This window comes from Centruroides vittatus, unplaced genomic scaffold, assembly GCF_030686945.1.
Source record: "Centruroides vittatus isolate TY-2023 unplaced genomic scaffold, ASM3068694v2 contig_345, whole genome shotgun sequence".
Taxonomy (NCBI): Eukaryota; Metazoa; Arthropoda; class Arachnida; order Scorpiones; family Buthidae; genus Centruroides; species Centruroides vittatus.
This window is the reverse complement of record NW_027122170.1, coordinates 3,078,734-3,094,010: the sequence shown is the minus strand read 5'-3', so window position 1 is coordinate 3,094,010 and position 15,277 is coordinate 3,078,734. Positions and strand designations below refer to the sequence as shown.

General features: G+C 32.5%; 1 protein-coding gene across 4 annotated transcripts in view; it reads right to left on the bottom strand.

Annotated features, from left to right (window-relative positions):
* Positions 1-15,277, bottom strand: part of cv-c (crossveinless c) — a 70,121-nt gene that overhangs the window by 41,227 nt on the left and 13,617 nt on the right. For 2 of the 4 annotated variants that reach the window (XM_067269072.1, XM_067269071.1), the window contains exons 2-5: positions 9,165-9,300; positions 4,216-4,830; positions 4,017-4,135; positions 3,469-3,937 (exon numbers count right to left, since the gene is read on the bottom strand). In XM_067269072.1, coding sequence (XP_067125173.1) covers positions 3,469-3,937; positions 4,017-4,135; positions 4,216-4,830; positions 9,165-9,230 — 1,269 coding nt within the window. In that variant the 5' untranslated portion in view covers positions 9,231-9,300. Of the gene's footprint in view, positions 1-3,468; positions 3,938-4,016; positions 4,136-4,215; positions 4,831-9,164; positions 9,301-12,571; positions 13,320-15,277 lie in introns of those variants that run through there. The other 2 variants (XM_067269074.1, XM_067269073.1) reach the window with 2 other exon arrangements.

Genomic DNA, 15,277 nt, shown 5'->3' with positions numbered 1-15,277 from the left:
AAATAACGTTAAAAAGAAAGAAACAAGATGCAAATCGTAAACACGAAACTGGGAATCAACGACATCAAACAGGAAAGCAGTAACGACAACTGAATGAGAGTTTTCCCTAGTTATTTTGGTATTTTTCCCGCCTTAAGTGTTTGCTTTTTATTCCTTTATATTTAATACCATTTTTCTCAGTTTTTTTTAGTACTTATTTTCGATTTTTAGTATTACTCTGATGTTCATTTCCTAACTGTTTTATATATTTTTTTTCACTTATTTTCCCTCCATTTCCGCTTTTATCTATATTCAGAGCAATTCTGAGGAAAAACATTGAAAATTCTACAAATAATTGAATCTTTCACAAGAAAAAAAAAATGTTTACTAGGGAACAAACTGTCAATGATTAATTTACTAAACTTTGAAGATCTCCAATTTCAATTAAAGAAGGTACAATTGGCATCAACGATAGATAAAGTTTACACAACGAAATCATTATACGGTGATAATTACTAATTTTTATCTCGTTAACCAATAACAAACAAGAAGACAAAAGAGATCAATTACCATCGCGATGGCGATCGTTCGTGTGAACCGATATAGAACATTCGCAACGCAACAGAATTCCTCAATTAACTGTTTTCTTCGTATATGATAAACATCTTTCATAAATTTTATGCAAATTAATTCTTTCGTGTTACGAGATGGAGAAATCTTTATTATTCGTGAAAATATCAAGGTAACAAATGGCGACGAGCTTCGTAACGTAGGCTTAATTGATAGTAATTAACGGGTTTCGTGCCACATAATAATTATCCTGTGGCTCCAATTCGAAGAATTGCGGTGTTTTTAAGTATATTTTTAAATTTAAATTTTATTTTAGAACAAACAGAACGTTCTAAGTAATGTAAAATACAAAACAAGCACGATGTGACGTTTCTAGAGTTGCCTATTTTGAATATTTTAAAATTCTCTTCACCAATCAGAATGCGAATTCTGTAGGACGTATCTAGAACGTCACGTTAATTTAGCATCTGACTGGTAAACAAAAAATTTAAAAATAGAAACGTCGCGTCTGATTGGCAGAAAAAATTTTTAATAATAAATAGGAAGAGTTATCATATTTTATCCAATTTTATTTAAAAAATAAGTGAATTTCTTATAATAAATTTAATTTAGAGACTTTTATAGATTATTATATAAGCAATAAATTAGCTTCAATTCAATCAGAGAAGCTGCAAATGAATAGAACGAAGAGAAATCAGATAATTCAAATGCCTGACGTAAAAAATTAAAAATAATTAGCAATATAAAATACACAATTCTGTAAATAAAATATCGATTTTCTAAAACAAAATCTGAAAGGTTATATCGAGTAAAAACAGCATTAATGCCCATGGCACCGTCACTACAGATGCAAACTTGCATAGCATATTAAGGAGATCCTTTAGTAAGATTTATAAAATATTCGTACCAAGGTTATTTAGGCTATAAAGAAGACAATTTAAGAATAAAATCTGAGATATTCTCCCACGTTGGTGTAGAAACGAAGGCTGAAAAATTGAAAAACGGTCCGAAATAAACTGATATGTCTGCAACCACGCGAGGTCAAAGTAAATTAAATGACACCTACACAAAAAAATGCCCACAATTTGTGGGATTTTTTGATATTATTAAACACGTAAACGATATTTCTACAGTTTTTATATAATTTTTTAATGGTAAAAACCCGTTTCTTAACGTTAAACCAAGGAGGATTTAAAGGTTAGATCAATGACTCCTTCTTTGTTTTTCTATATTAATTAATGCTTTTGATTAAAAGATTTTTTTTCTTTCTGCTCATTAATCCGTAAATAAAGGTATTTGACCTAATTCATTTTCTTTTTTTCTTATATTTTGTAGTGTAATGAAGTGGATCTTTACTCTTCTCTCCAATTTATTTAATGCTAAACAAAGTGAAATAATCAGCCTTAATTATAATTATTTAGCAAATTTATTGATTTAAATTAATAATTAATTAACTTTCCGTTGTAATTAATGTTTACAAAGTGGAATCGTTCTCAAAGTTTAGCTTTGGGTGTTTTTTCCCGTGCGCTTCGCGTCGCGTCGCATTGAGCGCGCAATGTTGAATATTTTATTGTTTAAAAAATCAATTTATAATACCTGCTATGACGCATTTATATATTTTATTTTTACTAAATATAATATATTTCTAGTAGATATAACATGCATTTACGTTAATAAATTTGGGGACGTAAACTTGACGCATCCGGTCGCGTCGCGTACCCTAATGCCGCTATCCTAATGCTGACAGGTTAGGATAAAGTCCTAACAATTCAACTTTGTGGCTATTTAAAGACAAAACACGCACATTTTCACAATATTTTATATATTTTTTTAACAAAAGAATAAAACAATACACTTTAATAACTGAAAAATTATGTATAGCTTGCGAGCGACGCGTTGATAGCAATGCGACGCAACATGGCGTAGTAATTACGATGCGACATTTAAAAAAAAAAAAAAAAACGCAATATTTTGTTGCAAAGTCTCGATATAAATTTTTTGACCCAGTTTACTAAAAATATTTACGAAAAAAAATTAAGTTTATGACATTTTAATAACTTGTTGATAGAAGTAATCCATGAATACTAATTCAGTTATTAACATGCTACTAACACCTCTCTAGTGTCAACTTCCTTGTAGGAGGCAAATATAGGAAAAAATAATCAAGAAAAGTAACATTCCTCTCCCCTTTATCAATATTCTTTTACAAAAACATGCAAATTAGACATATTTTCGAGCATTTCCATCAGTATGTAAGCAATTACGAGGCTGCGTTGGTGGTCCATTTTACAAAAATCTAAACACTGTAAGTTTGCCTTTGTGCTGACAAAACACATACTAACTATTACATTAATTAATAGAGAAATCGTGACCCTGACCTCCCCCAAAACTAGTTTCACCCACCTCTAGTAAAGGGTGGGTGATGTTAGTTTAGTACCTATGTTGTTCAATGGGGAAAAAAAAGGATAATTTCTCTTTGGGTGGGTCCTACTACCTACGTCTACTAAGTTCCCATTGTTAAATCTAAAGTCAAATCTATGGGTCATTCATTATATATGATATGATGATAGTTTCTTTTTCCTGCTTTTAATGGTGTAACAATTATTATGATTATCCCTTGTTCCACAAATAAGTTAATTATATTTGTGTAGAATAACCCCCTAAAATTGTTTTTGTTTGATGGCTTATACCTTAAACTTGGGTTGTAAGTTTATGTATCTTTTTCGTGATCATAACTTTTATAATTTGCTACATCTTATTTAAATTTATACATTTATCATGGTGGGAGGAGAAGAGAGATGATGAAGTGGATAGATTTATATTTAAATTTATTTAATTAAGTTTATATTTAAACGAAAAGAAGAGCTAACGGAATGATGTAGGAACGTATTAACTCTATATTAATGTTAATATACTTACTTTTCCTTCCCCGATCTGTTTGCAAGCGTTGCATAAGTCTGCGGAAAAATTGGAGTTGCCTATCGGAGAATTTGGACTGCTGGCCGAAAATTTCACTTCTAGTAAAGGTGCGGAGGAAGATTTCAAGTTCAGCTCTTTGATGGACAACCTTCCGCTTTTGCTGCCTTTCTTCAGACATTCTTCTAATGCCAGACAAATCTCCGAATGAACCTCTCTCATGGCACACCGTTCCTTTTGAGAAAGAGGTGGCGGCGTCCCCGAAGCCGTCCTTGAGTGATCCTTTTGAAATATTTTCTTAGGAAAGTTTTCAATTTTTATTTCTTCGTCCGAACTAAGGCTCGACGACGATTCCGCAGTTTGAAACTCTGCCGACGATGAAGATGAAGACGAAAATCTCGGAATGCTATTTTCCGACGAACTTATGGAAACTATTTCTTCGCTGCATTCGGTAACACCGGTAATGCTAGAACTAAATCCAAAAATATCTTTTAAGTATCCTTAGAAGCATAGATTTCTATTCTAAACAAGTAATTGAAACCGATAGGCACCTGCGAGACAACTGTGGAGTAGTTTGAGTGATTGCATCTTGTCCATCTGATTGTTTATCTGCTTCTTTTACATATTTGGAGTTAATTACAGTGGTAAGTTGTTGATTTTTAATTTTATTCTATAATAATAAAAAAAAACAAATTTTTATTTAATTTTGAAAAACTGTTTAAATTGTCACTGTAAGTAAAATAATCTTACCATTTTATCAGAATTTGCTTTAGAATAATCATTATCCTTCTGCTGAAAATCTGTCTCATCTATACCATTTGTTACTTTCTCCTTATTTACATCTATTTTTACATTTAATTCTGAATTTCTCTTAGCAACTGGAATGTATAAGGGTCTAGAAACACTACTAGTTCCTTTAGAATTACTAAAGCCATCTACATTTGACTTTAAGTTAATTTCTTGAGAATCATTCTCGTCAATTCCTACATCATCAGCACTTAGAGAAGTGTTTATAGCTTCTACAAAACTGTCCACCCATTCGGTCAGAAGTTCTATGTTTCCGCTGGGTGGACGTGGGAAATTATCTTTCTCGTTCTCACTTTTTTCCACCTCGTCTCTCAGTTTTCCCAATATACAGGAACAATTTGATTCTCTTTCGCCATTCACGTGCCATCTGACGATTTTATTATCGCAGTTACAGTCGACGGATATATTCGGAGACGAAAGTTTCCGACAAACGGGAATGTTTTTTGGATAGTTACAGGAAAACGGTAAAGGAGACGACGATCTCCTCCTCGTTAAAAGCAGAGGTTCCGCATCTAAATTGTTCTTTGTCAAAGTTTCAAAAGCCCTCCCTATCTCTTCCTGAAAAATAAAAGAGAATTTACGAAAATAAAATGTATTTTAAGTAGTTTAATAAAGTATTCATGCTTTAAATTGCTTAAATTATAGTATAAGTTCCCTAATTCTTCAATTAACTCAACATGATTCCATAATAATAAAATGGAAAGAATATTTTACATAACTTTTGACTTCCTCTTCAATGCAATTTAAATAGATAATCCAGTTAAAAATTTTACTTTCAAACATTTAATTTACTTAACATTAAGAAAATTTGTTTTTTCATTAATTAAATTGCTGAGGAAATCTATGTGATTTTTTAAAAGGTCAAGAAGCTTAGAATTATAACTAAATTAAAAATATAACACACATTTAATGTAAATATATGGAGGATTAACTTATAAAATAATATAAAATTGTTATTTAAATATAAAATAATTTGTGTTTTGGTTATTGAAAGTACAGTGTTACATAAATTAATATTAAATTGAAATATTATACAAGGTAATTATAATTAATTAGATTTGTCTTGATCAACATACAAATTAAATTATAATTTTTTTAATCCTTTGCTTCTTTGAGTGATTCATGTAGTAAACTAACTCTTTGGCCACCATGTATTTTATGTATCAAGATTCCGAGTTCTCTATTATTTATACAACTGAATATATACAGGAATAAATAAGTTATATAACAATTTTTAAACCTGCATTCACTTAAAAAAGATAATAAATAAATATTTTTAGTTATGAAATGCTTCCTATTTTCATAAAAGAATATTTATCAAAAGGATATTTCCAAATATACTTTTCTTTACAGCAAAGAGGTATTCGACACAATAAGAAATAAGCAATAACTTTAATGAGAATTTTAGATGAAAGAAGTGAACCAAATATCAAAATTGCAACATTTATTACATAAACAAGTATGGATAATAATCATTTTATTATAGACTAGGCTTCAAATTTAATTATTAGTTTATTTATGGAACAATTAAGGGCAGAATAACTTAAGCTTTCATAATCAATAGTAACGTGGAGGACAAATATTGCATAACGTAATAAAGATATGTAAGAAAACAAGTAGTATGCATGGTTACGGTGCAGATGCCAATCATGTATATAGATTATAACCATTTATATGTGATCTCCATTCAAAATTTGTATAGGTCAACCTTGAACTGGTAATGTGAACTGCCTAAAGAAGCTGACAACAATCCTTGAAAGTGCATACAATCAATAATAGTAAATTCTACATTTTTTTTCCTTCCACCTCATCTGATGAAATATATATATTTATTTATTTATTTATTTGATTAAATTTGCTGCCAAATTATTATTATTTTTTAATTTTAAATGAAAGCTTTAACTGTTTTATAATTTAAAAAAACAAATTAATTTAGTTTCATTTTTATTATTAATATTTATTGAAGATATGTATTTTATTTTATTATAATAATTATCAGTTTTATTTTTATAAGTATAATGTATAATTTTGTTAGAATTTAATCTTAAAAATGTTTATGAATTTGAATTTGAATTTCAAATAACTCAGATGCCCTCTATAAAAAAAAAAGTTTATTATTTTAAATATTTTTTTATTTTTTATTAATATTAAATTTTATAAATAATAATAAATAATTTATTTATCTGTTTTTAATATTTAAATTTCATTTGAGTAATGCTTATTTTGTTTATAAAAATATTTTTCTTTAGTTGTTTTAACTCATTTTAATAGATGAAGTCCTTATTGCGAATATTTATAAATTACGATTTATTGAACGATTTATTTACGAAGATTCTTTTATGATAAAATGATTAAATATTTATAAACATTGATTTTTACATTAAATTTAAATTAATTTTTACAAAATTTTCACTTAATAAATGTTTATAAAATGGGATTTAAAAAAAAGTTTTCAAAGTAGTTATAAATTATACCAACAGATGGCGAAACACTAAAGCAATAGTAAACGATAATAACCTTTCTGTTGATTACGTCGCCCTCTGGCGGCATATCTTTAAAGCGAAACAATACTTTATTTATTTTATTATTATTTAATAAATTTAAATAATTTGGAAGTAATTTAAAATTCTGAAATCTTTAAAAATTCTTATTTTTAATAAATATTTATTTTTCCATTTCGAAATTGGAGGATTTAACTAATCTTTTCTCAGAATGTAGCAAGGTCATAAACATCGGCGAACTCCCACCGCGTTCGTAAAAAGAAAAAGTTTTGAGGCAATAAGTAACGGACCAACCCATAACACTACAATGTGCCCAACCCCCAAAAACCAAAGTAGTGTATTACGTTACAAACAATAAATCACACTATCATTACAAGTATAGGACATTCACCTTTAACACAAGAAGAGGGGAAGAAATACATCTCTTGACTTTAACTTAATTACCGCTTATAACATGGCGCTAATTAGTTTTCGGGAGTTTGTGGACAGAGTTAAAAAATTAAAAAATAAGAAGTAGGGGGAAAAATCCGTTTCATACGTTGACAGCAATCTGTCACCTAAGATAAATGATGAGATGTCAAAGGTCAACAGGTATTTTCGCAGCTGCATCAATGCAATTGAAGCTACGCTTGTTTGAAAAACGCATACAAAAGCGAATTTCCTGTATCTTCCCACATCCTTCGTATTATTTTGTATACAGGGGGTACGCATTATACGTTGCACGGCCATCTCTATCGACTTAATTAAGAATTATGAGTAATTTTAATAGCAAACAAAGGGAGGAAATTATAAACGTTTATTGGAACCGTGTCGAGAGACTAATCACCCTTTCTTTAAGTGTTTTTTTCTGTTTTTTTTTTTTTTTTTAATCAGTAAGAGGGCACGTAACGAAACTACCGAAAACAACTCATTTCCATGAGAAACAAGACTGATGATGTGACAAGATTCAGAACCAACCGCTGCGATTTGTTTAGAGAACGGAGACAGAATTTATTTTCGTTGTGACAACTTTGTCTTTGTCTTTCCACCATTTGTTATTGGAATGATTGATGGTTGTAAACACACAGACCTCACACTACTGTAGTATTTTGGGGGGTGTCATATTATCAGTACACAGTACTAGTGACGAAAGGTCGAAAGGGAAAGACAGAGAGGAAATGAGTTATCATATCTGTTTCCGGATAATTATGTGATTATTCTTGTTTGTGTGGTTTATTATATGAATAAATTTTATTAAATATGATAAATATTTCTATTGTGACGTTAGAAAATAAGCGTGGGGTTGTTTGTTTCAACTTTATGTTGAAGAAAAATGATTCTCGACGTATGGCAACTCCGTTAAAGCTTCCCCCTTTCTACTGTATTTAGTAAGAAGAGAATTAAGTGCAACTTAAAAATACATTTAAGGCATTCCGGTGTTAAAAAACACATTAATAAATGTAAATAAGTTTGTATGCATATTTGTGTAGGAGTTTCTCTGTTTTATGTGTGCTAATTAGATTATAAGTGCACGTGTTTATCGTGGGTTAGATTTATGAACTGTGCGCGGGGCCTGAGTAAGACAGAGCTTAATCACAAATGTAGGGCCTTACTTTTGAACGGCATAAAAAAAGATGCGAATAAATTTTTATAATGTTTTTACATAAAAGAGTAAATTTTGGGGCCTCTTCGTGTCTTGTGTCCAGGTCAAACGTCCCTGCAGGCCCTCTCTTCGCGACCCTGACACTATATATAACAACAAATGAGTAAGCACGCTTACATAAAGACAAAGATATTCATTAGCGCTTACAAAGGTATGAAGTACAAATACACGAATATACGATTAAAATCGTTTTCATATGACTACAGCAATAAACTCGTGCATTATGTTTGTATGAGTATCTCCACTTCTTTCCACATATAAACCGTACACATATTGTTTATGTATACAGGCTGAATCGTTAATAAATACAGCAACCTTGGAAGCCTGTGGAAAAGATAAGATTAAGTAAATTCCTTATAAACATAGGCAGTTCTTTGCCAAATATAGAAGATAAACCGTAAGAGAATTTAACAAACTCTGACTGGATGAATTTAAATTTCTATAACGAATCATTGTTAATAATGAACAATCGGTAACATTTATACGGTTTATCTTCGATATCTTGCCCGGGACTGCCTTTATGCATAAGGATGGAAGCAAATTAAAGTTATTACATCCATTAATAAGATCAAAGTTTATATTTTATTATAAAGTATAAATAAATGTTTATTATTTAAAACAAATTAAACTAATTTAGAGCGGTTGTAAGTGTCGAAAGCTCATTAATTTCGTTTCATTGTATACGTTTGTGACTTAACGGTAAACAGAGAAGAGGGAGGCAATTTAATACGTCACGCTACGTATCTTACCTGCGCTTGTTCTAAATACAGCTCCAATTCTCGATAAGGATCTTGACAATGGCGACTTGTCAACATGGTTACCAAAATGTCACCCGTACTCCATTATACGTGGACAGAATAAGGAGGTATCATTGTTCTTTCGTATCTAAAAACGAAACAAGTTTATATATCAGAGCGAACAGTCACAAGTATTAATGAAGAAAGACACAAGGTCAAGTGACCCTTTGGCTAAAAGTTTATTTACATGTAAGGTTCTATGAAACCATGGCAGCCAAAATTCGATACCTCTTTTTTTAAAATTTGAAGGCTTCAGGCTCTACTTAACCTTTATAAAATAGGATCGAGCATATTTAATTAATGTTTAATGTTATATATCTTTAGGTTTTGCATGAAGAATAAAGGAGAGTATCTATTATGGCTCCAAGGTTAAAAGTGATAGCGACCCACACGTCTTTTTTAATGATTTACGATGCCGAAAACGGTCATAAGTTGTTTACACTTGACTCTATAGTAGTTTATAATAAAAGACTCGAGACCGGTTTGTTTATATCAGGTGTTGGTTTTTTCTTTTTTTGAGGAAAGAAACATTTTCGTTTCGTTTTCGTGCCTCCAAACCATTAAAACACTCGAAATTAGAAGCTATATATCATGAATTATAAGACTAAATTTATGCATTAAATGCGTTGAATCGTGTAGTGTGCGGCATGCTAGTCGCGATGCGACGTCGCTAATTACACCTTCCGCGGTAACTCTTAGCATTAATTTTGTAAATAATCGCGTCGTTTCGCTTTGACTAACCAATACTTTTCAGGTGTATCTTTAACTGTAATATTTTGTCTTTACCCTTTATGTGTCAGGAGCGGATCCAGAAATTTCATTTAAGGGATGCGCTTCATGTCAATGTCGATATCCTTTGTACTCTAGTTCTACGATGGAAAACTCTTTTCTACTTAGAATTTTGGGATCCCTAAAATCGCATTACCCCTGTATATCTTGCTTATTAGGCAAACAATCTCATAATTTATTTTCGTTTCAACTATTTTTCTTTTTTAAACTAAATTCTGTCTTTTCTCATCGATATTACTTACACATCGTACGTATAATCCACCATGATGGCGTTGCATCGAATCGTGCTTTAAATGCAAACCTTATTAAAATTTATAACATTTTTAACTTACCCGCACACTTTTTCTTTCCTGATCTACTCAAATATCACTCCCTTTTGTTGGTATCTTGTGTAATAACTACGCGACGTGAGAAAACACCCCTTACGCGGCGCGCAACTCGAAGCGAAGCGCACCCTTCACCAAATGAGTTAAATTAGAATTTCTAGTAGTTAAAAAAATATTTATAAATTTTTCTCTGATAAGTTTAGCATTTTTGGTGTATGTGGAGGGTCAAAATGATTATTTTAAATAAGATAAATGATGTTATATGTCGTGCTGCTACAGACAGACGTTCAATTAACAAACTGCATTTTTTTTTTTTTCTTGGAAGTCGCCAGTTTAGCAATTACAATATTGCCTCTAGTTATTAAATAACGCGGAAAAAGTTCGAAATGAAATTTAAATTTCTTCTCCTTATTTTTTCTACGTCATAAATTAAATTTCATGATAAATTTCACTTTTAATTCGTTGCGAATTTCAATTGCCGACTTGTATAAATATTCATTCCAGGTTCGGTTTAGAGTAGTAATTCTACTGAATTTTAGGGAAATTATCTTGAGTTTTACCTTGAATTAGGGAAGTTACCTTGAAATTAACACGAAAAAGCTCTAAAAATACAATAATTTATGGCAGTTTTTTTTATCCTAATCGTGTATCTTTCGGCGTGTTTGTCGCGATGCGACGACTCGCGTCTGTGTCGCATCGCTAATTCGTTTGCTGCGACGATCCCGAACGCTAAATTTTTAAACAAAAGCGTCGTTTTGGTTCGAATAAACAATTCCTCGTAGCTGTAATTTAAAATTGTAGTTTTGTGTAGAATTGTTCGGAATGTTACTTACTATTATGTGTGGGGTACAAGCGTCGCGTTGATCGCGTCGCGTGCGAAAGTAGTCGAAGCGTATCGCGCTGTCTTCTCTACAGAATCAACGTTACTTTTAGAAAAATGACTTTGGCTTATTGTAGAATGTTCTGAAAATATAATACTTTATGTTAGACTGGCCTTACTCTAAGTTATGTTTATGTTATTAGAAATATACCCCGCGATCGAGCGTGAAACCGCGTCTCTGATATATGTACATTTTTTTTTTTTTTTTGTTTTTTGTAGAAATTCAAGGTTACTTTTAGAATAATGACCTTGGTTTCTCGAATTTTTAGAGCTTTCTCTTCGATATTTTATAGAGGATTTCATCTCAAGTTGTGATTTTGTAAAGTGATTCGGAATATTCTTTACTACACGCACGACGCGATTAAACGTGAACTATCGCGTCGCGCGCCTATCTTTGAACGAAAACAGTGCCGTTTCTACAAAAATGGCCTTGACATCGGGCACGAAAAGCTAAAAAAACATTAATATTTATGTCTTAATTTCGTGCTTAATTTATAACGTGTATAAATTGCGTTATGCATTGTTACCCACGTGACGAGATCGAAGAAATATTGTCTCACGATATCGCGTCGCGTGTCACTATAAGGAAGAGAGTAATTTACATATTGAAGCGACACGCGATGCGACGCGATCGCACGCGTCCGTCGCATCGATAGCGAAACCGAAATTAACGAGCGTAAAAAAAAGTGTAAAAGACGAAGCGAAGACAAGGTCACCGATGGCCCAGGTGACGTCACGGCTTCGATTTTAAGTTTGTGTGACGTTGACCTGACGTGAGGGGTGTGTACGTGCAACGAAGCACGTCCTCGTTGGCTCTTGTACAGTACAATAACGCTTCTGTGTAAAATAGTGTAAAGAATGTGTATATCTGATCAGATTTGATATATCGAGACGAAAATAGTGACTAGTGTGACGTAAAATAGTCGTTAGCGCGAGCCGAAATTCTGTTAGCATCTAGTGTCAGGAAAATTTTGATTGCGTTACATTAGCACAATGGTTATTTTTCGTCATACCAGTCGCTAAGACAGGGCTGTAGCTCGCGATTAACGTAGTTTTTTTTTTGTATAGACAATGGAAAGGAACCCATTGAATGTCTAGACGTAAGGAGGAAAAAATGACAGACAAACTCCATTATTGACTTTTAAATGGAGTAAAAGTAACATTGCAACATTGTTTTCTCCTCCGGTTGTTGTGTTTTTTGTTAAAGTCGGGTCTACGAAAACACGCAGACAAGCACAAACTAGAAACAAGTACGTGATATCCCTTTAAGTGATGAAGTAGTGTAGAATTAACAAGTATAATACTGACGAAGGATGTCAGGACACGTATTTGACCCTTTGGGGTCGTTATATACCACAACATACTTGTCTTAACCGAGGTCAAAGCTGCTCACATGGATTCTCACTCGGATAATCCTACTGTAATGGGATCTTTGTGTCACCATCTGTGTAAACATATTCTACAATCTCTCGACCAATTGATTTCCTCCCAGATGGGCATGGAGATTGTTTTTATAGCAAACGAATTTCGGGTATAAATGTCACTAGTTTGAAACTGAACAGGATGATTACTTGCACCTGAATCTGTAGTTTTTGATAAACACATGGAGCTGTGATGACGGCGGCGCGGGGATCGTTCTTGTGTTGTTAATTAATGGAGTCTCATCACACGATATTCTTATATGCAGTGCAACATTCTTGAATGATTTTACAATGACACTTTGGATACGTGACGTAATGAATGTCTCATAAGTAAGACGCCGGCAGGAGAGGGCGAGTCAGGCGACTGTCCCCTGCATTCGATTGTAAATACTTGGACAAGAGGTTATCTCCCCAGAAGCAAATAATGACATGATACAAAAATGTTTTCTGCCTTTGGGAAAAAATCCTAGAGGCTCCCCTGCCTATTACTTTCTTATATGACGAAATAATGCTAAATTTTCCAATTTGGCGTAACGAGCTATGCCTACTCTCTTAATATTACGTAACAATCAATATCCAGCCTTCCAATATGACGTAATAATCAATATCCAGCCTTCCACTATGACGCAACAATGCCGAATCTTCCAACATGACGTAATAATGTCAGTTTTCCAGTGCGAAGCAACAATGATAAAAAATAGGACGTAATAATGCCCAATTTTTTCAATATGACGTAACAATGTTCCTGTTTTAAGTGACGTAACAACGTCCATTCTTCCAATATGACACAACAGCGTTCACTTGTGGAGTATGACGCAATAATAGACGTCTAATCTTTCGAAATGATGCGACAATCAATGTCTATTCTTCCATTATATTGTCATAATCAATGTCTACGCTTCTAATATGATGTAATAATGTAAAAATTAATGAACAACGGAACGGGTACGTTTCAAAAAGGGTCTTCCATTATGACGTAACGATCATTCACATAACAAAATAAACCGTTCTAAAAGACCGCGAAACACTTCCGAGAGATGGTATTAGGAGAAACCACACAAAACTTATCCAATAATAAACAATCCTCCTTCTACTGATGTCACTCTAAATGAAAAAATGGACGCACTGGCCACGTTCCAAATCTCCAATAATAGTAACTTATTCAAAAAAATACACCTCACTAATCGACATACAACTGAGTAATCATCAATCACGTTTCCGACAGACACACACACATACACACACTGTTAAGGTTTCGTTCTCGAACGATTTAGCGGGTTGACGTCATCCGGAAATGATATCATCCTATCGGAGTGACGTAAGGATTTTCCACACCACACCATTCAAAGAGAGATTTCGTTTAATTTTCCGTTCGAAGCGTGAAGAAGTTTTAACTTCATCCAACGATCGTTGAACCCCCGTTGGATATTTAACACGAGTTACGCTCGAAGAAGAAGATGATGATGATGAAGGGGGGATGAAGAAAATAAGGCATTTATAACTCCAGGTTTTTCATTTTGTTTGGGAGAGATTGCGTAAGCTGTCACGAATTATCTTGGTTTGAAGAATCACTCCTGCAATGTGTTCTAAACAACCTCATACCCCTGAACTTTAGTTACAGGGTTGGAGAATTTATCCCCGTTGTGGACCTCAACTAAATTATGACTTTTCCTTAATCTGTCTTTGTTTCTTTAGATTTTTATCAATTTAAGGATCTTAATTTATAAAGTGGTCCACTTAAATTAAGGACGTTATATAATCTACCAAATGGATATGGATAGAGGGGGGATCTTAACTGGATATATTTATGTACCGGGGGGATCATAAATATGTAGAATGCCATTTAGGGGGAGAGGAAAAAATGGGTATTTTTTTGGCTATTTTTCAGCATTTAAAAGACGGTGTATCAATCCCCCATCCGAAAAAATGAACTCTTCCTACAGTCTCTCTACTCCCACTCAACAGGGAACATCTGTGATCAATACCGGGCTAAAACACTAATTGACCGGGACGTAATCGTGACGTAGGAGGGGACATTAGCCCTATATTATGTCCGCTTCAATTATAATAGTTAAATTCCTCCCGCGTATCAAAAAATAAGAATAGAATATGCAAAAGCAGAGAATGAATAAGTCAAAAAAATATGTAATTCAGTCAATTTGCAACTATTTTAATTCTTTAATTGTCTTAAGATTAGTTTAATTTAATTTAATTTGAGTTTAAGAGGAGGGTTTTGAAGCGGTTGACGCATCAAAAAAATGCGTCTGGTAAGTCAACTCAAATCTGCAATTTAAATTTAACTTCAAGCAACGTACTGCATGTCTTTATCTTTTAAGTCCATAAACTTGGCATTAATAACTAAAAATGTGAATATGGAAACACTTTATAAGCTACAGAACAATGATATTTAATCTACAGAACGTAAAACTTGTGGTAAATTGCTTAACAATTGTTCATTGTAGCTATTTTATTGCTTACACGCTTAATCCTTTGAATGCCAAGATGTGCTTCAACAAGACCTTCAGCACTCGGTGTTAATAATATAAAAGTCGCCTTTACTCGTTTGTTTGAAGATTAACAGTATAGAAATTTCAATTGTAAATATTGTTTACGATAATTTAACAATATATCATTGTTTTTATGCATAAT